This window comes from Alligator sinensis, unplaced genomic scaffold (genome assembly GCF_000455745.1).
Source record: "Alligator sinensis unplaced genomic scaffold, ASM45574v1 scaffold900_1, whole genome shotgun sequence".
NCBI lineage: Eukaryota > Metazoa > Chordata > Crocodylia > Alligatoridae > Alligator > Alligator sinensis.
This window is the reverse complement of record NW_005842882.1, coordinates 410470-435502: the sequence shown is the minus strand read 5'-3', so window position 1 is coordinate 435502 and position 25033 is coordinate 410470. Positions and strand designations below refer to the sequence as shown.

The 25033-nt window shown below is 50.2% G+C and overlaps 1 protein-coding gene and 1 pseudogene across 2 annotated transcripts in view; one reads left to right on the top strand and one right to left on the bottom strand.

Annotated features, from left to right (window-relative positions):
- Nucleotides 1-1424, bottom strand: part of LOC102370747 — a 9465-nt pseudogene extending 8041 nt beyond the window's left edge.
- Nucleotides 1425-17788: 16364 nt separating this feature from the next.
- Nucleotides 17789-25033, top strand: part of AP3B2 (adaptor related protein complex 3 subunit beta 2) — a 54469-nt gene continuing 47224 nt past the window's right edge. For both annotated transcript variants that reach the window (XM_006035857.2, XM_014525800.2), the window contains exon 1: nucleotides 17789-18137. In XM_006035857.2, the coding sequence (XP_006035919.1) occupies nucleotides 18025-18137 (113 nt within the window). In that variant the 5' untranslated portion in view covers nucleotides 17789-18024. The remainder of the gene's footprint in view (nucleotides 18138-25033) is intronic.

Genomic DNA, 25033 nt, shown 5'->3' with positions numbered 1-25033 from the left:
ACCCCTGGGAGCTGCCTGTGCTGCTGACCCTCTGCCACTGACTGCCGCAGAGGGGACTCAGTCCTGTCCCTTATTCTGCAGCTGATTGTCATGGGATGGAGTCCCTGAGCTTTGTGCTTGGGTCATGCCGATTGCTGCAGGAGCCTCCTTTGTTGCTTGCCTTTTTGGTTGCTACGGAGGGTCACCCTTCAGCCTCTTTGCGGGGTTCGGGTTTGATACAATTTGATTGCTGCACACCAGAAGAGCTTAACCTGTTGCAGTGTGCTGCTTATTGGGAAGCCTGTGGGAGCTGCTGGGAGTGAGCACCATGCTTCCTTGTGGTAGCATCTCAGCAGTGGCTGCCAGCTGCCAGTTACCCTCCCTGTGGTTCTTGAGTCAAGGGCTGACTAATGCATTCTGGTTTGTTTTGTGGTTCTGGTGATGCCATTTAAGTTCACTTGTAAATAACCTTTCCTGTTATTCTTGTTTTGTAAATACAGTGTAAATAGTTAAATCAGTTAAGTGTTAGGCCTTCTTGGGACCACGGGCTGCTCTGTGGGGAGCAGGGGCCGGTTGGAAAGTAAATTATTGCTGGCCGGAAGCCCTGCCCCATTCTCACCACACCATCCCTGACATTGGGCAGGGGTGGCAACTACTGGGCCACCACCTGGGTTACAGAAGTCTCCAGGCAGTTACCAGGGAGGGCTGTAACAACTGAAGGGAAACTGGTGCCTGATGCCCCTGGTTTCAAGCCACAGCCCTTCACATACAACTGTGGGTCATCCCTGCTGCAGTGACATTGGAAGAGTTTCAGCTGCTCTGTGTGTCCAGAGCCAGGGGAGCAGCTTCCCTGCTTCCTCTGGTTTGAAACAGAAGCATTTCATGACAAAACATCCCCGAGACAATCCTTCTCTCCTCCTTCCAGTAGGATTGTTTGCACAGAGGCTTCCACAACACCCAGCGCTAAAAGGGAAGTGTAAGTCCCACCCAGCTGCACAGCCAGACCGGGCCCATGCCTCTGTACCTAGCAATGCTGGGCAGCCTCCTGGATGGGAGCCACAGAGTGAGCTTGGTGCACCTGGGACTCTCGGCAGATCAGGCACATCAGTATCTGGTCTGTCTCACAGAAGAGTTTCAGAGCCTCCCCGTGCTCCTCACACACCATCTTCCCTCTGGCTTCCACAGCTGACCGCTCGCTCAGGCCCTTGACTAGTTCTGCAACATTCGCCAGCTGCCTGTTTGGGCCCAGGGTCCTCTGGGGAAAGGTCTGTATGCACTGGGGGCAGGTGACGTCTGCCTCAGCCCCCTGACAGCACTGGGTGATGCAGGCTCGGCAGAAGTTGTGCCCACAGCCCATGATCATCACCGGATCCCTGAAGAAGTCCAGGCAGATGGAGCAGGTCGCTTCATCCCGGAGGCTTTGCACAGAGCTCCCAGCAGCCATGGCTGTGATCTGAGAGGGGGCAGGGCTAGTTTTGCTTCCCTGAGCTCAGAGCTGGGCTCACACTGGGGCGTTTCCTTTCTAGGAAATGACTCGGATTGTCTGCTGAAAAATATATACGCCACTACCCAAGAGTTCAATGCACCCAGCACTTCTCAGTGCACCTCCTGTCAGCCAAGAGTTTTCAGATTTCACAAACTACAGTTCTTTGCCTTCTTCCAACTTAAATGTGTTGTCGGTAGCCAAAGCCTCCTCCCAAAGAACATGCCAAATACAGACGATTTCACATTGTCAGGTTTGGTCCCTCACCTTCTGGCCCCTAAACCCAGTTCACACCTCTGCTTGCTCCTTTTCCTGTTCTTTGCCATGTTGCTTCTCAAAGGCAGAGTAGGTGGAGACTGCTACATATCCATCCCCTCCCTGTTTTTTCAACATTGTGGCTGGGTGATGGCCTCATGTGCTCTGTGGGGCTGACCATAACAGTCACCTGGAAGCTGAAATTAGTGTAGAAAAATGTGGCTGTCTTCTGATGAAGGTGGGTCACCAGGAGCACATTGCTCTGGTGCGCCAGTCTGTACTGGCTCCCAGTAGCTTTCTGGATCCAGAAAGTCCTAAAGCCCTGGGCCCCAGATATCTAAAGCAGTGTGTGCCATCAGAAATGAACAGCTGTGCTGCAGAATTTTGCTATGTCAATGAGCTACAATGAGCTACAATAGGTATGAGGAAGGGGAATGCCTTAACAGGTGTGCCGTGGAAAATTTTTATTAATGTAAGTGTGCTTTGGGCTGGAAAAGGTTGGGAAGCACTGATCTAAAGGACCATCTCTTCCCTTATGTCCCATCCTGATCACTAAGGCCAAGTCAGAGCAACATCCTGTAAAGGCCCTCAGGCACCAAGCTTGCTTAGGGCAAGCACATGGGGGCTCATTCGCAGCAGCTGCCCCTCAGCTCTGGAACTCCCTGCCTCCTGGGATCTATCAGAGCCCCAGCCTGGACGTCTTCTGGAAGCACAGCAAGCCCTTCTGGTTGGGCAGGCCTTCAGTGAGCCTGGCAGGGCTGGGGGACCCAGAGGGGACTTTGGTACATCGCTGTAGACCAGTGCTTCTCAAACTATCTGTTGTGGCAGACCGGCAAATTTTTTTCCAGTGGGCCAGCGACTGGTGCCCAGCTCAACTGGTGGCAGCAACTGTGTGTAACAGTGCTACACAAACACGCGACCGGCTGTTTCTTTCTCTCCTCACCTCGCACGACGTGACGTCACCTGGAGTGTGGGAACGTACGAACTGTGGTGCTATTACATATCAATGTTATGCTTCTGAAAATATATTTCTTTCTTTCCTGGCAACTCACTGCAAACCGGCAACTGGTGGCTCGCGGACCACCACCGGTCCACGGACGACCACTTTGAGAAGCACTGCTGTAGACCTTATTGCAATATTTTACCTGCTTGCGCAAGGTATTCTGTATTTCACAGACATTGATAGCTGACCTGGGCTGCACCCCCCCTTTTTTTTTTCTGGGTGTGGCTTGGATCCAGCTCACCCCTTGGACCTCCCCAGGCTGCCTGGCACCATTCACTGTCCCACACTGCGTCACCCCTGCAAGCACCCCGCACAGCCTGGTCAGCTGGTCCCAGGCTGGGACTTTCAGGCCCTTCCAAGGCTGGGTTGCATGTAGAGATGCACGGAGCAACGGCTTCTCACAGCCATTATAACCCCTAGAGCAGGTGAAGCCAAGAACAGGTGTGGCCACAACCTTAAGCTAGCAGATGCCCATCATCCTGCCTCAGTCTCCAAGGAAGAGGCGAAGGGTGCCCTTCACAGGCTGCAGCACTCACTTGACAAAGGTTAGGTGACCTCTGGCTGGCAGAAGCAGACCCCTGTTCAGTGTTGACAAAGTTGTAACAGGTAGCCCTTGCCCTGTTGGCTGTGTGACAAACAAACCTGCGAGGGCCCTTGAAAGAGTAGGGTCTTTGTGTCCTGCCTCCCCACCCCCCTCCCCCCAACCCTCCTATCAACTTTTTCCCATGTTTGGGAAAAGACAATGCAGCAGGGAGGACCAGCATGAATGCCATGAGGAAGGAGTCCCAGGAAGCAAGCAGCAAGGAGGGCAAAGGAGAGGGCATTGGCAATCACCAGCAGCCCTGCCACAGGGCGACTGAACGCAGGCAGAGAACATGGCTCAAGGAGGGAAGCTAGCCAGGCTGAACTGACTAAAGAGAAACTCTTGTGTTCAAGTGAAGCCATAGGACCAGCTAGCTGGAAGGGGAGGGGCTTACTGGTATAAGAGGATTGCCCCCAGGCCAGCGGGCTCACTTTAGCTGTGGGCAGGGAAGGATGAGGAGCTCTCAGCAAGTGGTTGTGGAGCTTGCAGTCACAGTGAGGGGAGCCTGGGTATGCAAGGGCAAAGAAGCCTCTTCTGAGATCAGGCAGAGCGGGGATGGTTTGAGGTCAAGTTGTTCTTGGATTTGTGCTTACCGGGACCAACTGTGCATTGTGTTGCAGCCACAATGGCACCGACTGGAGGACCAGGAGCAGCTGGGAGGGGAGGCTGGAGCCCACATTGCAACTGCCTTAAAGTACCTTGTGAGGTTTCAACCTGCTGTGAAGCTAGAGGGCCAGCAAAAGAGAGAGAGCATTGCTTGGACCAGGAGAGTCTAGCGAGGGAGGGCTTAGTGTCCCTTGAGGCCAGAGGGCCAGGATGAGGGGAGTGGACAAATGAGAACTGGGAGGTCCGGAGACCAAGATGGTTTAATTCCTTGTGAGGCCAGGAGGCCAGAGAGGAAGAATTTAGCTCGGCAAGAGCCACAGGACAGGGAAGGCAGATACAGACCATGTGGGGCCAGAGGGCCCAGATGGAGCCCAGGCTGGGGCTTGCAGGGTGGCTGCTGACACAGGAGCCAAGGCCAGACTACGGGACCTGGGCTTAAGGCAGCAGCCAGAGGAAATATGCCAGAACCCACTGGGTCGACGCCTGGACAGATGAGACTTCCTGAGCCAGGCAGCTCTAAGTAAACTTGATGGCAGTTGACACCCGAGTGGCCTGGGCGCGGTTTTGGGGGGCTGTCAGGGCCTTTGATCAATCAGGACCAGCTGGGCCGAGTGCTTGAGCACCTGACCTGGTTACTGCCATTGCCCCAGTTCTCTGCAACTGGATTGGCTGCTGGAAGTGCTACTCATCCCTTTTAAGCACATCTGCAGCCGCTGGCTGCAGACACACCTGGACACAGCCTCTGTCTGTTGCTGTGAACCTCACGGTCACTGCTCCTTCTGGTTGTCCCAGCTCCTGGCACAGCTTTGGCTCTTCCTGACCCTGATATCTCCTGGAACTCAGCACAGCCTCCCTGATTCCTGGTTTCTGATCTCAGCTTGCTTCTTAGACTATGTCTCTCAGCTTCCCTGGACCTTTGTCCCCACATTCTCAGCCCCTCTGACCCGTGCTCCAGTAATCTGTGCTCCAGCCTTGCTCACCCCCATGCTCTTCTTAGTGGCCTACTGTAGGCTTGGCCACGTATATCCTGGCCAAACCTTCACAGGGAAGCAGGAGGCTGCAATTAAAACCCTGAGGCAAGTTAGCACAAGCTGAGCCATGGCTGGGGCTGGTTAAGATCACTGAAATTTTGCCAATCTAATAAAGTCAGCTGGGATCAAGTTGGCAAGGCAAAAATCCCCATGCATGAAGAATCATGGCTGGAGACAGCTGGATTCTAGGCCTGTGTGAATAGGGAACTATTCGATTCAGATTCAGCGAGTTCAGATGCCAGAGATTCAATTCAGAGATCCAAATTGTTTTTACAGTTCGATTCGGCTGAATCACTTTGGAAGATTCGGAGTCGATTTGGAGATTCGGCCATAGAGTATAATGGGGAATCAATGAAATACCTATAACATTGTTGTCTTTTGGCTGATTTAGATGAAACCTGCAGGAATGGTAGCCTCTACTAAGAGCATGAAATGTGCCAAGTTTCAAGCTGATAGGTGCAGGGGTTTCCAGGAAACTGCACCTCAAAATATGACAGCTAAACTCATGTCACATGTGTGTTAAGCCACAGCAGGGTCAACACTGCAGGGATGCTAGCCCTTGTGGAGGCCACAAAGCCTGCCATGTTTCAAGGAGATAGGTGCAGGGGTTTCTGGGAAACTTCACCTCAAACTGCAGACAAGCAAAACTCATGACATAGGTGACACTGTGTGTGTGTTAAGGCACAGTGGGGTGAAAACTGCAGGGATGCTAGCCCCTGGGGAGGCCACAAAGCCTGCCAAGTTTCAAGGAGATAGGTACAGGAGTTTGGGGGCAACTGTACCTCAACCTATGGACAAGCAAAACTCGTGACGGGTGACACTGTGTGTGTTAAGGCGTAGCAGGGTGAAAGCTCCAGGGATGGTGGCCCCTGCTGTGGCCACAAAATCTGCCAGCTGTTGAGGAGTTCAATGCAGGGGTTCTGGGTTCTGGGGCCTGCACCTCTGGCTGCTGACAGGCAAAACTTGTGACATGGGTGCTTGTGCAACTGTCTGTCTTGGGGCACAGCGGGGAGGGGGAACTACTGCAGGCCTGGCTGCTAAGCCCTGTTGTAGCCACAAAGACTGCCAGCTCAGCAGCTAGAGGTGCAGGGCCCCAGAACCCAGACTCCCCCTGCACCGATCTCCTTGACAGCTGGCAGGCTTCATGGCCTCAGCAGGGGCTAGCAGGCCTGCGGCTTTCACTCTGCTGCGCCTTAACACACACTGCGTCACCCATGTCACAAGTTTTGCCTGTCAGCAGCTTAAGGTACAGTTTCCCCCAAACCCCTGCACCTATCTCCTTGAAACTTGGCAGGCTTTGTGGCCTCCACAGGGGCTACCATCCCTGCAGTTTTCACCCCACTGTGGGGTGGGGTAACACATGCACACGAGTTTTGCTTTCAGGACTTTGAGGTGCAGTTTCCCAGAAACTCCTGCACCTATCTCCTTGGCACACATCATGCTCTCAGTAGAGGCTACCATCCCTGCAAGTTTCATCTGAATCAGCCAAAAGACAACAAAGTTATAGATATTTCATTGATTCCCCATTATACCCTATGGCCAGATCGCCAAATCTTTTCAGAATCTTTTCCAAATCGATTCGGAAAGCCTAAAGCTTCCAGCAATTCAATTCAGATTTATATATTCAGCCTCCGAATCATCTGAATCATCTCCAAATCCGAGTCATGATCTGAAGTTTTGCACAGCCCTACTGGATTCACTAGTTCTGTATCTGTCACCACTCATCCATTGCCTCAGGGTTTTTGGAGGTTGGTATACGAGAGCATGTTGTTTCCTATGATAGAAGCCTGCACATGACTTTGTTCAATGTGAAGAAGCTGGTTCATGAACACAGCAACCACATGATCTTGACAAGGTGGAGATCTGAACCCACTGGCAAGGGAAAACCTTAGACAACAGGAGATCTCCATCTTGGTGCAGCCTTCTTCTGTCCTTACAGCCATTGAGATCCTGACATCTTCCTCCTAATCTGCCACTGAGGACTTGGGGTTTGGACCAAGGTTTGTTTGGAACCTCCCCTCAGGTGTGTTTGCCATGGGGGACCCTGCTGGGAGTACGAGACTTTGGGCAACATAGATAGCTCTCAGGATCACTAGGACACACAAGCATGATGCCCAGGCAACCTTATTGCTACCATCTAAAGTCAAGCCAACTGCAGCAACTTAGCAGGCCTGGAGCCTGAACTAGAAACAAACTGTATTCTTTAAAAAGAAATAAATATTCAGACATAATCATATTCCCAGCAGGAGGATCATAAACTGATTCCTTCCCTTCTGCAAGTGAACTTTTTTTTTTAACCTCCTGGAGAACAGTGGTTCTGAACTGAATTAGAATTATTGATTAGAATAAACATTGGTAATTTATATCAATTTTTTATTATTAGCACAATTGGCACAAAGAGCCTTAGACCAACATCGGCTTCCAAGCAGACAGAAAATAATTGGAGAGAAGGACCAGTGATAATTCTTGAGGGAAATGAATAGGCACAATCCATTCCTCCTTCATCAATGGGACTCGGTAGGATCACATTGGGCAAGCCTAATCTTAGTTAGATTTCATCAGAAATTTACTCGCATGTAACTTTTTATCTCTACTCACAGGTGAGTCCCTCCAGCCCCTCTCTTAAATATCTCTAATTTATAAACACAATTGAAACTGTACTTGCAACAGAGCTTTCAAGGTTCCCCAGAGCAGTACAAAAAAAGACTTATTCTTTTCCAAGATGTGACGAAGTGGCACACCTGAAGCCAAAAGCTGTATTTGTCTCCTTTTGTGTGGGCACCAAAGCTTACAAATTCATATGAAGGCCCCAAGCACATGACAGAAGAAGACCAGGTGGAGACTGCTACACATCCAGTTTAGTTTCCTGGTCCCCCTTAGGCTGCCCAGGGACTCTCCTATTGCTGGAGCTGTGACCCAAAAACTGCATTGTCCTGTGCTTCTGTGGATGGATGGGCCTTTCTTTCCCTCCCTATATTGCTCACAGTACAAGACTGAACAACAACATGATGACAACTGCTCCTTCACTCTGCATTTCCCACACCACAGACCCTTCTTGTGGGATCAGGGAACGGCCGTAGAGTCAGGAAGAAACAGCCTCGTATTGACGGTCGGGGAGAGCAACTTCACCTGGAACCCAGTTCTCAGCCTCACAACAGCCCCGTTCTGAGAGACCGTCTCCAAATGATAATCTTTGACTTCTGTGTCACTACAACCCTGTGTTCCCCAGTCTTCTCCCCAGACTTTGCCCCATTCCTTCTGGCTGCTCCCTAGATTCCTGCATCGGGTACTTTGCCCTAGTTCCCTGAGTTACCATCAATAGGATTTCCACCTCTGTGTGGGTTGGTCTGTCTGTTCCCACAATGGCACCTGCCCTGCCTGTGTCACCCCCTCTCCACACCCAGCCCAGCCTCTCCAACCCTGCCTGCAGCGACAGACAGGTCCCCAGTGCTCGTTTCTGACCCTATAACCTGTGATACCCTATAACCTGACCCTATAACCTGAGGATCATGGGTAACAGCCCTCGCCCCCTCATGGCCTTGCAGGGACTTGCCCCCAGTGCCCTCCTGGCTCTTCCACAGCCTCATTCGCATCCCAGAGCATCCCAAGTCACGGCCCCTTCGAGCTCAGGTCTGCTCAGCTCTCACAGACCACAGCCCCCATCAGGCCTTGAGGGCCTGGGCAGCCTTCTCCATAGGAGAGGCAGTGTGAGGACAGGAGAGAAGACACAGCTGATTCCAGCTAGGGTGACCACCTGTTACGAGTTGGGTGGGACAGTCCTGGAATGGGATCATCAAGTCCCAGTCCCAGGCTGCACGACTCCAGGTCAGCATTTGTCCTGGATTCACAGCATCATGCAGGGACCTGGATTTCCCCTTGCAGGTGGGTAGCATTCCAGCCTACAAGGAGCTTCTGGGAGCAGGACACAGCAGACACACACCTGGCCCAGAAAGAGCCAGGCAGCCTGGAGAGCACCTCCCTGCATGTAAATCTTGGGGGTGGAGAATGCAGCTCAAGACCCCCACGATCAGGGTGAGGGTGGGAGTGGGGTAGGGACTGGGGCTACAGGTGCTGCCCAGACACTGCGATATATGGGGCCCTGACGCCAGGGTGTGAAGCATGACCGAACCACAGGTGGCTCATCCAGGGGTCAGCGGGGAGGGCAGCTCCCCCATGCTGCATGCACCCCCCCCAGGGAAGGAGGCATAAGGGGCATGTAACCCCCAGATTTGTGTGCTGGGAGGATCTAGGCTGCCCACTGAGGGCTCAGGGCTCTCCATCCTGCTGCCCTTCCCTGGGGAGCCCCCAAGGGTCCAGAGATCTGGTAGTGGAGGTGCAGTTGCAGCATTAATTGTTGCTCCCCTGCTGCCAGATTTCCAGTGGGGAGCACCACTGGCTGCATAACATGGCTATGCATGCCAGATCTGTCTAATGTAGGACTGTACTGGGTGGTGTGTAGGTCTGAGCTGGGTAGGGTGGTTCCTGATTGGGCACCATGAGGTCAGTTCCAGCATGTGTCTGGATCTGGCACCACCCATCTGGATCAGGGTGTGTGGTATCTGGCCCCAGATCAACCCCACACCACTCATCAGGCTTGTGGAGGCAAAAGGTTGGGCACCACTGCTCTATATATTAGTGGTACCCAACCATTTTGCCTCAGGGGCCGGATGAGTGATGCCAGGTTTTCTGTGGCCAGATCCACCGGGTGGGATCAATCCCATATCCAGGCCCAACACTGGTTCCTTGATCTGGCTGTGGGGGGCTGCACAGCCGAACCCTGATCTGTCTGCTTGGAGGGGGAGCACCCTGGCCCCAATCTGAATGCAAGGTGGGGGCAGGCAAGATTGGGGGCATCTTGGTCCCCATCTAAATGTGTAGGGTGGGGGTGAGCAGGGAGCAGCCCAGCCCAATCCAGACGTGCCAGGGGCAGGCCTAGCCCTGATCCCACTGTCCAGCAGTGGCCCAGATGGGGCTGGATCTGGCTGCATGGAGCTTCCATCACTTCATGCCAAATTTTCCACCCTGTGGGGATCCCAGTGGGCTGGATGCCATGGCTCCATGGGTTGGATTTGGCCTGCAGGCTATATGTTGAGCATCCGTGGTATCGCAAACCGTGCCTCCATGCCTAAGCTAACCTATGCAGCAGTAACAAGCTGCAAAGTGTGGCTAAGCAGAAAAAAACACTTCAAGCCCTGTGCCTTAGTGACTGTAGTATAAATCTTTGCATATATAACAAGAAGTTTGGCCAGCAAACGCCATCGACATGTCTAACAAAGCATAATTAAATTATGCATTATATTATGCCTTTATCTTAAAACACTAGAAGTAGTGTGTGACAACATGTATTAACTGTTCTTTTGCTATAATAAATGTATTTGTGTTACAATGCTTAAATAATTTACAAAAACAAAGCAGTCTTGTCGGAGAAAACCTTAAATTAAAGCAGAAAAAGTAACAGGTCACTGTGTTAAACAATATTCCATTGTAGGGAGAAAAAGAAAATAGGAGCCATCCATTTACTTTCCCAAACCCTTTCAGCTGACAAGAGACCAGGTTCAATCAAGTTCTAAAAGTTTCAGTAAAGCAAAAACAAATTAAATAAACCAATCGGAGAGAGATCACTTATTAAAACATAAAGATTATAAATATTGGGCATAGGTTTGTCATATTGAATGAAATAGTTTGAATGTTTGTAAAGGTTGCCCATTAGCCAGTTTCAGGAAGAAGATAGGATTTATCTCCTTATCTAGTTCATTGTTTTTGGGACTACGTGAAAAATGTCCTGACTTCACTTAAAGCCTTAATTTAAATTGTATCTTTAGAAGTCTTTTACAAAGAAAGCAAATATCCTGAGTTCCGAGACATCAAAGCCTAGGGCCTTTTAACCAAATTGGTAAGAAAAGGGTATTTACAGTGATATGGAAGAAGTCTCCCCAAGAGTAATTTAAAATGCTCAACAAAGGTAATTTCTGTTGAGTAAGATCCAAGCCCAAATTTGGGAGTAGTGACAAATTGAGTAGGAGGAGCCCACTGACGGCAGCTCGCTCAATAAAAACTGTAACTTACTGTCCCAATTTGGAGGTGACTTCACTTGCAGAACAACGAAGGAAGAATCGCAAGTGTAGGCTGGACCAGATTGATCACCTGACCCAACCTCTCCGTGAACATGAATCTCTTAGTTCACGCTGAAGCTGCGGAGCGCCCGAAAGGGACTGAAGGAAGGGGACTTAGTCCTATCACTGCTGAGCCCAGCTCATTGAATTGTATTGCTGAGGCCAGCCTATTGAATTGTATTGCTGAAGCGAGCCCGTTGAACCGTACTACTGAGGCCAACCCATTAAATCGTACTACTGAGGAATGAAACAATATTTTGGTATTTGGCTTCTCAGAATTCTAGGATTGTAAGTATATTATGAAAAATAACAGAATTGATTCAAATTTAACTTTTAGTTGTAATTGTAGTTGTTTTTGTAACACTAATTCTTATAGCATTGTTTGGGAAGGAAGTGCATTCGGAGCATTGTTTCTGATACATGTAATTATTGTGTTTTTAATGTTTGTGGTGTTTCTTAAAGCTAAGCAGTGTTATATACGTAGCAAAGAATTTTAAAATAAAATTGTGTTGTATGAATTAAGTGTGTAATCATTGTGAAATCGTGCAATCAGCTAACTACTCCCCCAGCCAGTGCATCAAAACGAATCAGTAAATTGTGTGGGATTTTCTCTATTCCATAACCCACTAGAGACAAGGTTAAAAAAAATCTCAGACTTCTCTGAAGCTCAATGAACCAACTCAAGCCTGGCCAGCAGACCTGTCTCTTCTCTGAATACAAGGCTATGTATTATTATAAAAATTTATACAAATAAGTCTTTGCTATTGCATATCCTAAAAAAGCTTTTGAGTTATGACTGGAACGGTCTCACTGGTCAATCAGTCTGCTCTCACCCACAGTTAAAATCTAGTGTATCAGCATAGAGCGTTAAAAGCTGACAATTTCTATGGAAAGGAGGGGTCGAGTGGAAGAGGATTTATGGGAAACTGCCAGTAACTGAGCTACTCTGACTGGAACACAGAGCCTTCTTCTAGAGTACAATGCTTCTAGAAATTTAAGGCAAAATCTGCAGTTTGGCTTTTTGGAAAATATAATGATCTTTTGTCCCTCTTAGCTGGAAAATGAGTATACTCCATGCTTATTTTGGTAAACTGGTCATATTGATTCATCCTCATTACTTTTTTTAAGTAAATGAAAAACTTAAATATTTGCAGGCCAAGACCTGAAGTGCTTACATGCGCAGTTGATTTCACTGTGAATTTCAGCTGACCAAGTATAGCTCCCTTTGCTAGCTAAGAGCAACGATGCTTATCTGATGCCTCCTGGTTGTATTTTCACATGCTGACATTGTCCTCCACTGCTTGTGTAAAACTTCTGGACAGCACTTCATGTGCTGTGTTGCAGGCAGTATATGTAACAGAGGAAGTCACTGCAGCATGCTGCTTTTTCTACCACTCAAAAACCCTTCCCCCATACCCACTTATCTGGTTTATAAGAACAAAAAGCGCATTTATTCCCCATAAACTATCAACACACTTCTCTTCATCTCTATTATCCTCTGTGAACAGCCAGTCAGCCTCGCTTTAGCGCAGGGGCGGGCAATTATTTTGGGCAGAGGGACGCTTACTGAGTTTTGGCAAGCCATCGAGGGCCACATGATAGGCAGCCAGGGGCAGACAAATATTAATTTTCTAATATTTTTATGGGCCCCACAGGCCAGATAGAATGGCCTGGTAGGCCACATCCAGCCCCCTGGGCCGCATTTTGCTCACCCCTGCTTTAGCGACTAGGGCTCCACTAGGATTCTGCAAAGTTTTGCTGAGAGGTGAAGTGTGCAGAGAAAGCAAGGAGAGTTCCAGCATCACCCTGCTGGAGCTTCCCACTGGGTTGTCTCATCTTTTCTTAGTCTGCTGTTTTCAGCAGTCTTCTGAACTGCCTGCACCTTTGCCCAACTCTGTCACAGTGAGCTCAGGAGTGTGGAAGCACAAGACCTCTCCTATGCCTGGAAGCAGAGGCAATCAGAAGTACTTTCACCAGGGGTACAAGTTAGGGGTGTACCGAAAGAGATTTTGGGGGCCAGTACCAACAGCTGATCTTTAAGGAGGCATATTGATCGATACCAAGCCAATTTCCGACATGCAGCCCAGCAGCGTGAAGAGTAGTGTCTGGCTGGTAACCCTGTTGTGGTGGAAGGGGTGGGAGATGAAAAGAGGTGGGGGGAGGGGAGGGGAGGGGGGCAGATTGAGACCTTTGTCGCGGCGCCACGGCTTGTCCAGGGGACGCTGGGGGCAGAGGCAGCTCCCACTGCTCTGCACACCCTGGGAGGGCATGGGGGGCATGTGCCCCCCGGATCGGCATGCAGGGTGGGGCAGGTTGCTGCTGTGGGCTGGGGCCAGGGTGGCACTGGGCTCTTCCCAGCTGGGGGCTGGACCGGGTGGCAGCAGTGCTGGGAGGGGCCTACAGGTGGGCTGCAGCCACCCTAAAATTCTCCATAGCCCCCCCAACCACTCTCCCAGCGCCGCCCTGCCCCAAGTGCAGTCTGACCAGCCCCCACTGGGAAATGCCCAGCGCAGGCCCAGCTCCAGCCCACACATGCCCCACAGGCAGATATGGGGGCACATGCCCTTCATGCCCTCCTGGGGTGCGCGCAGTGGCAGGAGGCTAGAGCCACCCCTGCCTCCTAGCAGCCCCCAGATGAGCTGTGGCTCTGTCCCTGTGCCCTGCTCCAGCGCCAGTCCCTTCCCCTGCACCCTCCTTCACTGCGGGGGCCTTGATCTGCCCCACCTCATGCCCTTCCACCATAAGAGATGTACCAGCTGGATGCAGCTCTCCAAACTGTGGGGCTGTGCTCCTTGCTACTTACATGCCACACTGTGGCTGCACGCATACACAGGGCATTTATCAGCCACACTTTCGGCCACATCAGACAAAAAAGCCGATTTCCAAAACAATTTTCTTTATATTGGTGCCAATCGGATATTGGACCGATGTATTGGTGCACCTCTAGTACAAGTGTACCTGAGGTTATTGTTAAGGTTTTGTGCTACCATCCTCCTGGCATTGATCTTAGAGTCAATGCCAGAGATGCTGCCTTTAATGGGGCTCGTTGCTTTGGAGATTCGGGATGGAAAGGCGGGTGTCCTGACATGGAGCTGTAGCTGACTCAGGTTTTAGTTCACTTACCAGGGACTAGGCTCTGGTTCATCACTAGAGGGCGAGCCTTCCTTAAGAAAAATCTTCCTGCTCTTTACTTGGTTCTTCTGTCTCCCCAGGTATCTCTCCACTATTCATGCCCCTTCTCTCTCTCCCCACCCCCACCTGTCTCTCACCCATTGACTCCTCAATCTGCATTTTCACTGACTACCTGTCTTGTATGCAGACCAGCCCAGCCCCTGGCTTCTTTACTTTTCATCCCATCCAGGAAGAGCACACGCCAACTGCTGAAACCTCCTTAGCCTGACGAAGGGTTTTTGAACCCGAAAGCTTGCTTAATAATTGTTTTCCAGCTATTTAAGTTGGTCTAATAAAAGATATCAGATTCACCCAAAGGACCTTGTCTGCCTATGTCCTTAGACCAACACGGCTACAACCTACACCCCTTTACTTGATTCTGCACTTTTAAACACAAATGTAATTTTGCCAGTGGAGCCCCTGTCTGGGTTTCAGCCTTCACTGCAAAGACTGGTGTGTGCACAGCTCCGTTTGCCTCCCTACACTGGGGACTGTGGAGGAGGCTTCCTATACAGCTGTGTATTCCTGCCTGGGAGCATCCAGCAGATCAGTGCGGTTCGGTTCCTCCGTCAGGCGAGTTATCAAGGCGCCTCTGTGAAGGGCCAGGATCTCTGCAGCTGCTGAGGCCTGGGCTAGGTGACAGGAGGGTGTGAAAGTGCTCCTCATAAGCAGCCTCCTCCAGTACCCTCCAGGCAAGAGCCTTCAGGGGGTGCTGGAGAAAGCACATTTGCACCTGTTTGGATGGATAGCAGCACTTGCCCCTGGGCCATCCCTGCCCATGCCCCAGCCTGTGCCCCCTGTGCAGTCTGTGGGGCCTCCAGCCATGTGACACCCTGCACTTTGTGCTGCCAGGATGTGGGATTCTCTCTGACCCCAATCGCAAGAGTAGCGGGGGCTCCCTGTACAGACAGGTGGGCATAGCTCTAACAGCTCTAAATGCCTACACCAGCAGTGGGTCAGGGAGAGGGCGGCAGGGGGGACAATCTTCCCCAGAGAGCATCTCTCCCTTCCTTCCCAAAACTAGCTGGGAGAAGGGACAGCATCTGAGGACTCTCTGACAGTGGGACCTAGACAACTGCTAGGCAGGCATTGGACTACCTCCTGTTGGCAGAGGGGGTTGGGTTCTCCCCACTTGGCTGTCCTCAGAGGAACAAGCTTAATGGGTCCTGGAGACGGACTGGTGTTGGCATTTCTGTGCTGGTGGCCCAATGCTCTCCTAGACAAGGGCAGAGCACAATGCCAAGTGCCCCAGTGACCTGATGCATTTTAACTGGCCTGCATTAAAGGGCTAGTTGAAATACAATGCCCAGGCCTCTCCAGTAATTGGGCTACAGGCGTCATCACAGTCCTATGAATGCATGTCCTCAAAGGACCCTAGAGGCTGGGACTAAGTGTCACCCAGTCCCTTTATTCTTTTCCTGCAATTGGAGAAGCAGGGGGCAATCACATGGCTGGCCTACTAATACCAAGTGCCCACCCAGTCTGAAGGACTGGGTAGGCTGAGGGACCTGTTCCTGGCTGGGGCTGGGGAGATGATATCTCTCTCTGTCTCTCTCTCTCTCTCTAGAGACATAAATATAGATATAGATATAGATATAGATCTCTCTCTAGATGTATTCCCCACTTACTGGCTCATCCATGTCAGCAGAGGACATGTGCATCAGTGGAGGGTTCAGACCTGAATGAGAGCACAGGCCTACAGGCTTTCCCCATGCAAAGGATCATGCGTTGCCTCTCAGTTTAGAGAGGAGACACTGACAACACAATAATGACCCTTTGCCCACAGTGCAGGGCTGTATGGTACACACCTCCTGGCAGCCTCTTGGGAGAGACACCTCTGTGTGTATCTACTTGTTGCACTGACTCTAAGACCTATATCAGGATTTTTTACTATGCCTTTTAAATCACAGAGGGCTGGATCCACAGTGCATGTCCACAAGATCTATGAATGGAAAGCATGACAAAACAGTAAGATGATACTATTATTGTCATTGCTGTTTTTGGCCGCAACAGTTTAAATCAGCTGAGGATTGGCCCTTGGGACCATTTGAGTTTTTTTCTTTTTTACATGCTCTCTGTAATATATTCTGCAGGTATTTTATCATGGGGCTGACATTCACTCACAGTAAACCTGCTTTTAAACCTGATTTTTTGGAGCCTTTTGCCACAGGTGCACCTGAGTATGGCATTGGACAATGTGTTATAATTGTCCACAAATCATTTGTCAGAGAAATACCCTTGCAGAGATGCATTAACTCTGGTGCTTCTAACCCTGGTTGTCTTACTCTCTTTGCTGGGCAGATGTCTCCAGCAGATTCTTCTAGCTCATCCCTTCCCTTCAGTCAAAAAATAGCTTTGTGTCAAATAATGTTGACAAATACCGTGTCAAATACTTTGTTACTGCCCCCAGAAGCTTGAATCTAAGGACCTAATTATGCAGCAGCTCATCACTGTGATTAACTTCACTCATGTTAGTCCAGGCCTCCTCTCACGCTGGTGGGAAGCAGGAGTCACTCCATTTAACTCCCCAGTATAACACTGCTGGCGAATTACTGTGAGAAAAGAATCTGACACACTGGGACTACCTCATGCAAGTAAAATTGCTCTTGTGTAAGAGGTTGCAGGATTTATCCCTCATTGATTAAAAAAAATAAGAGCAGGGACAGGGGTGAGAACAATGAAGCCTTTAAATCCATTCCCCTCCTATCCTATTCTCCTCCTGGGTAGGGTGTGTGTTCACAATGGCTTGCTTTAACCCTACCTAGGCTCCATCCTTAGCCTTGTAGGATATTTAAGGGAATCTGGCATATTTGGGCTAAGTTCATTGTCATAACACGATGCAGAGCTGTTGGCAACACCAGGCAGGATCCTCGCATGATATCAGCTGGGGTAGTTTTACCATATTATGGTGTCACTGTTTGATTCCTCAGTGATTGTCAGCTCCATTTTTTTTGCGCTCTGACCCCCATTCACAGAGTGGAGGGCTCCCCCGACCACCACCACCACCCTTTTAGAAAGTCTGAGTTGTAGCAAATAAATAACAAATGCAAACAATGACAATATTTCATGGGGAGCGGGGTATGCGTGTGCTTGCATGCATGGGGGAAGCGGGGGGCAGGTGGCCACAGGACATCAATGCAAGGTTTCAGCTTGAGACAATGTTAATGAAAACAACATTTGAGGGAAATGGCCCATTTTGGAGGGCTCCTGAGGGTTTCACAGGAAAAAAAACCCCCAACATTTTCATTTAGTTGGAAACCCCAGTTTTCCATTGTGGGGGGAAAAAACATTGCTGGAGATGTTTCTGGCAAAGGAGAGAAGGGAGCGCTTGGATGCTGTCTCTGACCCAGCACCTCTCCAAAGACATCCAGCCCAGGTGAGAAGATGCCCATCTCCCACTGTGGCATGGAGATGGCTCTGCTTCTTCCCCAGCCCTTGAGCCCCCCAATCCCAGTGTGAGCAGAGGGACAGCCCATCTTGCTGTTGGACAGCAGCACAGGGGCAGAGGAGTCCTGTCTCTTTAAGAGGAGGGGACCCTCTCTGCCGGGGTGGGGGTGGCGTTTCCCAGCCTCTAGAAGCTGCTGCCACCTGATCCCGACATAAATTGCAGCAGCAGCAGCCGCCAGGGCCTGGCTGCTTCTGCAATTACTATTCTTATTCTTATTCTTATTTTTATTCTTCCTCCTCCCCTCCTGCCTGGGGCATCCCTGGTGTGCAGGGGCCTGTCGCTTTAAGAAGCTCAGCCTTGCCTCCCTCTGTTTAAATCCCCTGCACATCCTCCTCTCCCCCAGATCCCAGCCATGTCCACCAGCCAAGCCTACAACGAGGAGAAGGGGGGCTCCTCCAGCCTGGGGGAGCCCGAGTATGGCCACGATCCTGCCAGCGGGGGCATCTTCTCTTCTGATTACAAAAGGTAGGCAGGAGGGGGGAGGGGAGCTCCTGCCCTGGGCTGGGGGAGGCTGAAGCCTCTCGCCCTCCCCATCAGGCTGCAGAGAGGACCAGAGGAAGCAGGGGGAAGGATGCCCTCCAGCATTTTTGCCTTGCTGCTTTTTTTAATGCATTGCCCCCCTCCCCCATTCAGTGTTGCAGGCAGCAGGTGTGGCAGCTGAGACCAGCTTTAGCCTGCAAGAGGCCCTTAGGCTAGGCCGTTTGCAAACTCCCCGTTCTTGGGGCCTGTTGTGGGCTGGGGGGGCAGGAAAGGTTTATTTCTAGGCTGAGGGATGCTGCAGTTGAATGCTCCATTTGAGAGCATGGAAATGGCCCAGGCAGCTGGGAGCTGAGGGGTGGTGGTTGGGAAATCTGTTTTCAGGTCCCAAGCAATGCTTTCCTGCAGGGCCGTGGGTCTGCACCTAGAGCAGGAGTTGCCTTGGGTGTCTGCCATGGACAGGGGAGGCAGGGACAATAGTGGGGCTGGCTTAGATTGCCCATATTGTGCATCCTGAGCGCTGTGGAGCTGGGAGAGGAGCTGGCAGAATCACAGCAGCAGCAGTGAATCTTTGCGTCATAGGTGACGTCCGCAGGCTGACGGCAGCCGGATTGCTGTAGTCCTTGGTGCAGATTGCCATATCGGTCTGACAAAGGCTGGACCATGCCCCTGCTCTGATTTCTAGTGGCTTGTCTAACCCCCTGGTCCCAGCACCAAATTCACCAACCACAGCTAGAGTGAAAGGGAAATCCTACTGCCCTGGGCTAAACCATCAGCCTATTTCCTGGCTTTTGCTGGATGCAGGGTGCACTTTGCAACGTAATGGGGCCTGTGTAGGCCGATGGAGCCACATTTGTGTTGGAAATATGCTCTTGGAGTTCCCTGCCTGAAGGAGCGGGGCTTTTGGTGAGAACATGTTACATTGTAGAAGTGTGTCTGATCTTTGCTCTGTGTGTTTGTCTAGCAAATTATGCAAGAATCACTTGCATGATGTTTTCTTGTATGCTACCTGACTTGAGCTCCCTCCTATATCTCGTGATACAGAGGAAAATGTCCATCTTTTACTTTGAACCAAAAGAAAATGACAGATGGAGTGACTTAAAACCCTAGGAGAAATTTGGGCCCATCCAAATCAATAAGAGCCTCGCCTTTTTTTTTTTTTTTCCCCCATTAGGATTGAGATTCCACCCCCAGTATTTCAGAAGTTTCTGACTTGTGTCTTCTTTCCAGGGAGTGGGGCTTCACGGGGTTACCTCAAGGTGAGGTGTTTTTGGATTGGGACAGTCTGTGGTAAGAAGCAAGCTGGAATGCTGTCCTGGGCAAGGAATGCAATCCAGGTCCCTGGGTGACCAGGCTGCCCTTCATTCCCCTCCTTCCTTGTCTAGTTATTCCTGCCAGCAGCCCTTTTGCAGCCCCACCCAGAGTGCATCACACTGGCATAACCCTGGGGAAGCACAGTTTGTAAGCAAGGTTTGTTTGGAGATGGATGCACATATGCACATCTCCTTAAGTGCTCAAACACTAGACACCAGTGGTCCTCAGTCTTCTTAGATTCAAGGCACTCTTCATTCATCTCAAAGCACCCCTTGGAAAATGCCAGCACTTAGCTTTCACTAATTGTTTTTTTTTAACTATGGAAAAATAGTAGAGAAATTCTTTGTCTGGAAATAACTCAAGGGCCACAGCAGGTCAGAATTGTTTTGACACTATATGTATTCCTATTTGAAATCTCTGACATCATGTGTAGGTGTGTGCCTTCCTGACTGTACTAATATTGTGCAGCATCCTTAGAAGGATGTCATAGCACCCCAGCATGCTTTGGCACCCTGACTGAGAATCACTGCTACGGATGACAATCTACTCTGCCATAGACTCATAGAAAATGAGGATTGGAAGGGATCTCAGGAGGTCCAACCCCCTGTTCAGAGCAGGGCCATCCCCAACTAGATCATCCCAGCCAAGGCTTTGTCTAGCCAGGTTTTAACCTCCAAGGAGAGAGTCTGCAGCTTCTCTGGGCAACCTGTTCCAGTGTTTTACTACCCTCCTAGTGGGAAAACTCTTCCTGCTATCTAACCTAGACTTCCCTTGCTGCAATTTGAGACTGTTGCTCCTTGTTCTCTCATCTGTCACCACTGCCATGTCCCTCTGAAAGGTGCAAGAGGCACGTTTCCTGTGTATTGAACCTGTGCAGGAATGCAGTGCGATCCTGTAAAGAAACCCATGGTATAAGCAAGAGGCCTGAGCCCAGCTCCTGGTCAATCTGGATGAACTCCACTGGCATCATGGAGAAGACTGGATTTGTGCTGATGTAACTCAGATCAGAACCCGCTTCTCTTTCCCCAGGGAAGAGAGACTCTTACAGTGGGACTTGTGAGCTGGTCAGTTTTCTCCAAGAGCAGGATTTCCGCACAGCATCAGGGGTTGGGCAGAACCAGCCCGCTCCTCCGACTGGGGTTCCTGTTGCCCCTATAAAATTCAGCCTCTGCCTCAAAGTCCTAGTCTGGCCCCAGTGCTCATGTCAAAAAGCTGCAGAGGTCTCCCCTACAAAATGTCTGTTGAAGGAGTGAAGATGGCTGCATGTGTGCAGAAATGGAGGTCTGTCCTGAGGCACCGAGTCGTGCTGTGCAGGGGAAATGACTGTGGCTATTGAAACACAATCCTTTTCTCTGTTAGAAACTGGGGAGGACTCGTTCAAATTGGTGGCCCAGTGCTGATGCCAGACGGGTATGAGGGAGAGGAGAATTAGGCCCCTTTGGTGTATAATAAAGGATGCATTTGCAGAGCCATTACGCTGATGTCTGGGTCCCCAGCAGGTTTCTCTAAGCCCAGAAAATGCCTTTAGTTTAAAGTGCGTGGAATAGAAGCATGTTCAGGCACTTTCTGAGATGCTGATGGAAAAAGGTGTGTGCTTGTTTGTGTCTCAGACCTTCCCGGCGGTGCGGGGAACTCACCTGGGGCACAGGGGCTAGGCACCGGTACCAGAGAGCAATGGTAATGAATGGTCTGATCCAATGTAGGGCACAGCGAGCACTCTTTAGACGGCTTGCATGTTATTTAAAAGGATGTGACATCGTCCCTATGCACAGCAGTAGAATGGGGGACTTCCACTGTCTTGAGATGAGTGAAATTTAGAGAATTAGCAAATTAATTAGGTTAAAAGCAGCATGGTAAAACTCCCAGGTATGAAATGGACTCCCAAGAACAAAACACTCTTGTGCAGTAGGGCAGCATTTCTATCCTCATGGTACAGGAACTGAAGCAGAGACCAGGTGACCTCCCAGAAGTTGCACTAATGTCAGTCTGGTGGATCTCAGGCTAGCACCCCACCCACTGAACCATGTTTCATCTCTGCTCATCATTTGTAAGGGAGGTGCTGCTGGTGATGGCAAAGCAGATGAAATTTTACCTTCATCTTCATGATTTTTATTCCCTTTTTTCCTAGTAGGTCAGAAGAGCCAATAAAGCCTAGAAGCCCACTGGGCTCATCTGGTTAAGGCTCACCAGTTTCTGTAGCCAACACTACACAAGGGGGCAATGTGGCTAGTATCACATCTACCCATCTCAGCCTGAATGCCCAGGTAGCCAGTCACAGCGGGGGGCAGCCTTTGGCATGAACCACTGGTCATCGTGTACTTGCTGCCCTCAACTATCACACAGTGTTGCTGTGCACTGTTTGGTTCCAGCGTTCCTCACCAGAGGTAGCTGCATGTCAGGGATTAGGGAGGTAGTGGGCCTTTGGCATGAACCCAGAACAGGGCTTCACCTCACACACACTGCCACTGCCCAAGAGAGATATCTTAACTACTCCGCTACCATGCTGCCAGAGCCAGAAAAAGCAGGGAGATCTACAAATGTTAATGAAGAGGAAGATAAGATGCACTTCCCAGGTGCAAAGGTGTGTAAATAAAGGATTTTCACTATTCCTGGCTGTGCTGCATCAGACCTCTCAAACAAAGTAGGGTGAGGGCTTGGATAACACACCTCTGAAGGGAAACTACTGAGAGTGGTGACTGTGACTCAAGAGATAGCAGTCCCCCAGCACTGCAGAATGGGGGAGGGGGCATTTGTGCTGCTGGTCATGCCATCTCTAGGATTAGGTGCAAAATACAGCCTTGAGCACACAAGGTTTTCAACTTGCACTTGCTAGAGGAGTGTTGATCTCCGCATTCATCTAAATCCTGATGCATTTTGCTGCCCTAAATTCTATCTGCCATTTCAGTTAGATGCATGCTCCCTGCCCTCGACTGTCACATAATGTTCCTGCATACTGTTCATTTCTAGTGTCTCTCACCAGAGGTGGCTGCATGTCAGTGATTAGTGAGGTATGCTTATTGTAGTGGAATTCACTGTTGTAAAGGTGAGGAATGAAAAATACCAAGGGTAGAATAAGCCTTTGAGAAACCAGGATGAATGTCATGTCCTGAAGAATGAGTCTGTGGTATGTGGGATGCTGAGGGAAGTCATGGTTTCAGTGGTATCTGCAAAGGCAGGCTGGTGCAAATGGAGAATAAGTTTATGGGACTCACTCTTAAGACTGGAAGATGTAAGTGTGATTCAGGGTTTCAGTTATGGAGAGGTGGCAATGCTGGGGCAAAATTAAGGTTGTTTGGAAGTGACTGACTTTGCAATTGTTGCACTTTCCAATCTCTCTTTATTGTCCAGATTTTAACAGTCTGTTTGTGTTTGGTTTTCTCCACTGCAGTTGGTGACTTTTATTTACATCCAACTGAAGGGGCTTTTTGTCTGGGTATAAGGGTGTGACTTAATATGGCTGAGCTAATAATGCTGTTGTCTGGCCACCAGCTGTTCTTATTAACTTGCTTGGTGGTGGGGGGGGGGAGCAGTTTTCTGCCTCTCTTGCTCTTGTTGCTTCCTAGGATGGGTAATGAGAAGTGCCCTAGTGTGCATCTTTCTCCGTTCTTAGCTAATAATCTCTGACTGATGCATGTCCCAAACCCTCAGTGACAGTGCCTCATGCTGTCCCTTCAGCATCCTGCCAACTCTGCCCTGCTCTATGGACCTGACTTATCCCTGCTGGTCTAGCTGCTTCTAATATTGGGTTCTTCACCCTTATCATGTGTGTATGTGCAACACTGGGGTTCAGAGGGGTTTTATTCTTTTCTTCATCATGCTGCTCGGTCAAGGGCTGTGTGTCCATGTGTCAGCCAGTAAGCTAATCAGCCTTGATGAGGGTCAGAACTTGGATGGGAGGCCGCAAAAAAAACCAAAACCGCCCCCCCAAAAAAGCAGATGTGAAGGTGGTTGGTTGATGTTGCTTTCTGTGCTATTGCAGTATTTTTTGCAATTCAAGTACTGCCATGTTTCTCTGGGTTCTTGCATGGTTGACACCACCACAGTCTGTGCTTCTTTCAGTTGTGCAATAAGGCCCTTGCCAGGTGTAGGTAAAGGCGTGGTGGAATCTGATGTGCGATCCATACAATTGCACTTTCTGCCATGCCACATGTGCAAGGCAGGAGATGTCCCATCACACCTTATTGCTGGGGATCATGATCCTGGGCTCCTGGGCAAGTAGCAAGTTCCCACAGCTGAGAGCCACCTCAGCTGACTGGGCTCCTGGCTGCAAGTGTGCACCATGTGCCTCTTGAGGCTAGAAGCCCACAACTCATGGGGCTGCCAGCTGCAGGGGCACACCATGCACTCCTTGCAGCTGCAAGCACCATCAGCTAGCTGTTCCTGGTTCCCAGCCACAGGGATGCACTTGGCCAAACATTCAAGTAATGGCATCATAAGAATCAGCCACAAAGTTATTATACATTTTTTGTGGAATAATGTTGTGGCTTATTCCTTGGTTAACTGGTTAATCATGCCTTAAGTGTAACATGTAGCAGGAACCTAACCAATATGAATAACATCTGCTGCATGCAGTTTGTCCTCTTGCTTCTCTGCCCAGGAAGAGGACTGTGTGGTGGAGCATTTTGTTTGGGTGGGGATTGGAGTTTGGGGTTTGAGATGTTAAAGCCACGTTGCTCTGGGTTATATTGGAGAAGCCAAGTTGAAGAGACGCACCTTGCTCTTGCAGCGGGAGATTCTGAGGTTTGTGCTGCCCCTTCGCTCATGGGGGAGTGCACTCCACAGCTTGAGCCCAGCCCTAGAGAAAGCTCTGTGAGCTGATACAGAAGTGTAGCTTGCTGCCATTGCCTTTCCTCACAGAGCATCTGTATCACGTGAGGGACACTGTGCTGTCATCAGCGCTCTCTGCAGCATTTCTCTCTCCCATATACAGGCCACTGCTGGATTTGGGTTTTGCATGCTCCCGTTATGTCCTGCTGTGGATGGTCAGTGTGGCTTGTAGAGAAGCACACGAGGCCAGTGCTGTATAGCTGTAGCAGCACATTGTACCCTTGGGTCTTGGTTGCATGACCATTTGTCATGCACCAGTATGGGCAGGGTTTGAATTATGGAGGAGCTTGGGGGGGGGGGGGGACTGAGAACCCCCATAAGAGACGAGAGCCCCCCTTTAAGATTTGAAAATCATAACCTGGGGGGGTCTCCAATCTTATTAAAGCACCATGATGGGCAGCCCAATTTTTTTTGCAGACCCCCCCCCAACGAGTCAAAATGTAATTCAAACCCTGAGTATGGGGAAGAAGCTGCTGTTAGCCCAGCTATGCTGTTCCTATATGCTGCCCCTGAAGGGCACCTGAAGCTATGGCTAGTGGGACTAACTGCCGCCTGCAAGGGCTGGGGAGGAAGGAGCCATCCCTCATGTGCCATGAAGCATCCAAGCTCTGCTCGGGCTCCTCTTCCACCCATTCTCTGGATTTGAAGACAGGGGGCTGACAGATAGCCAGGGGTCTACACAAGGCTTTGGGGCTTAGATAGCCTGTTACACACTTAACACAAGGGTCTCTGTGAATGAGAGG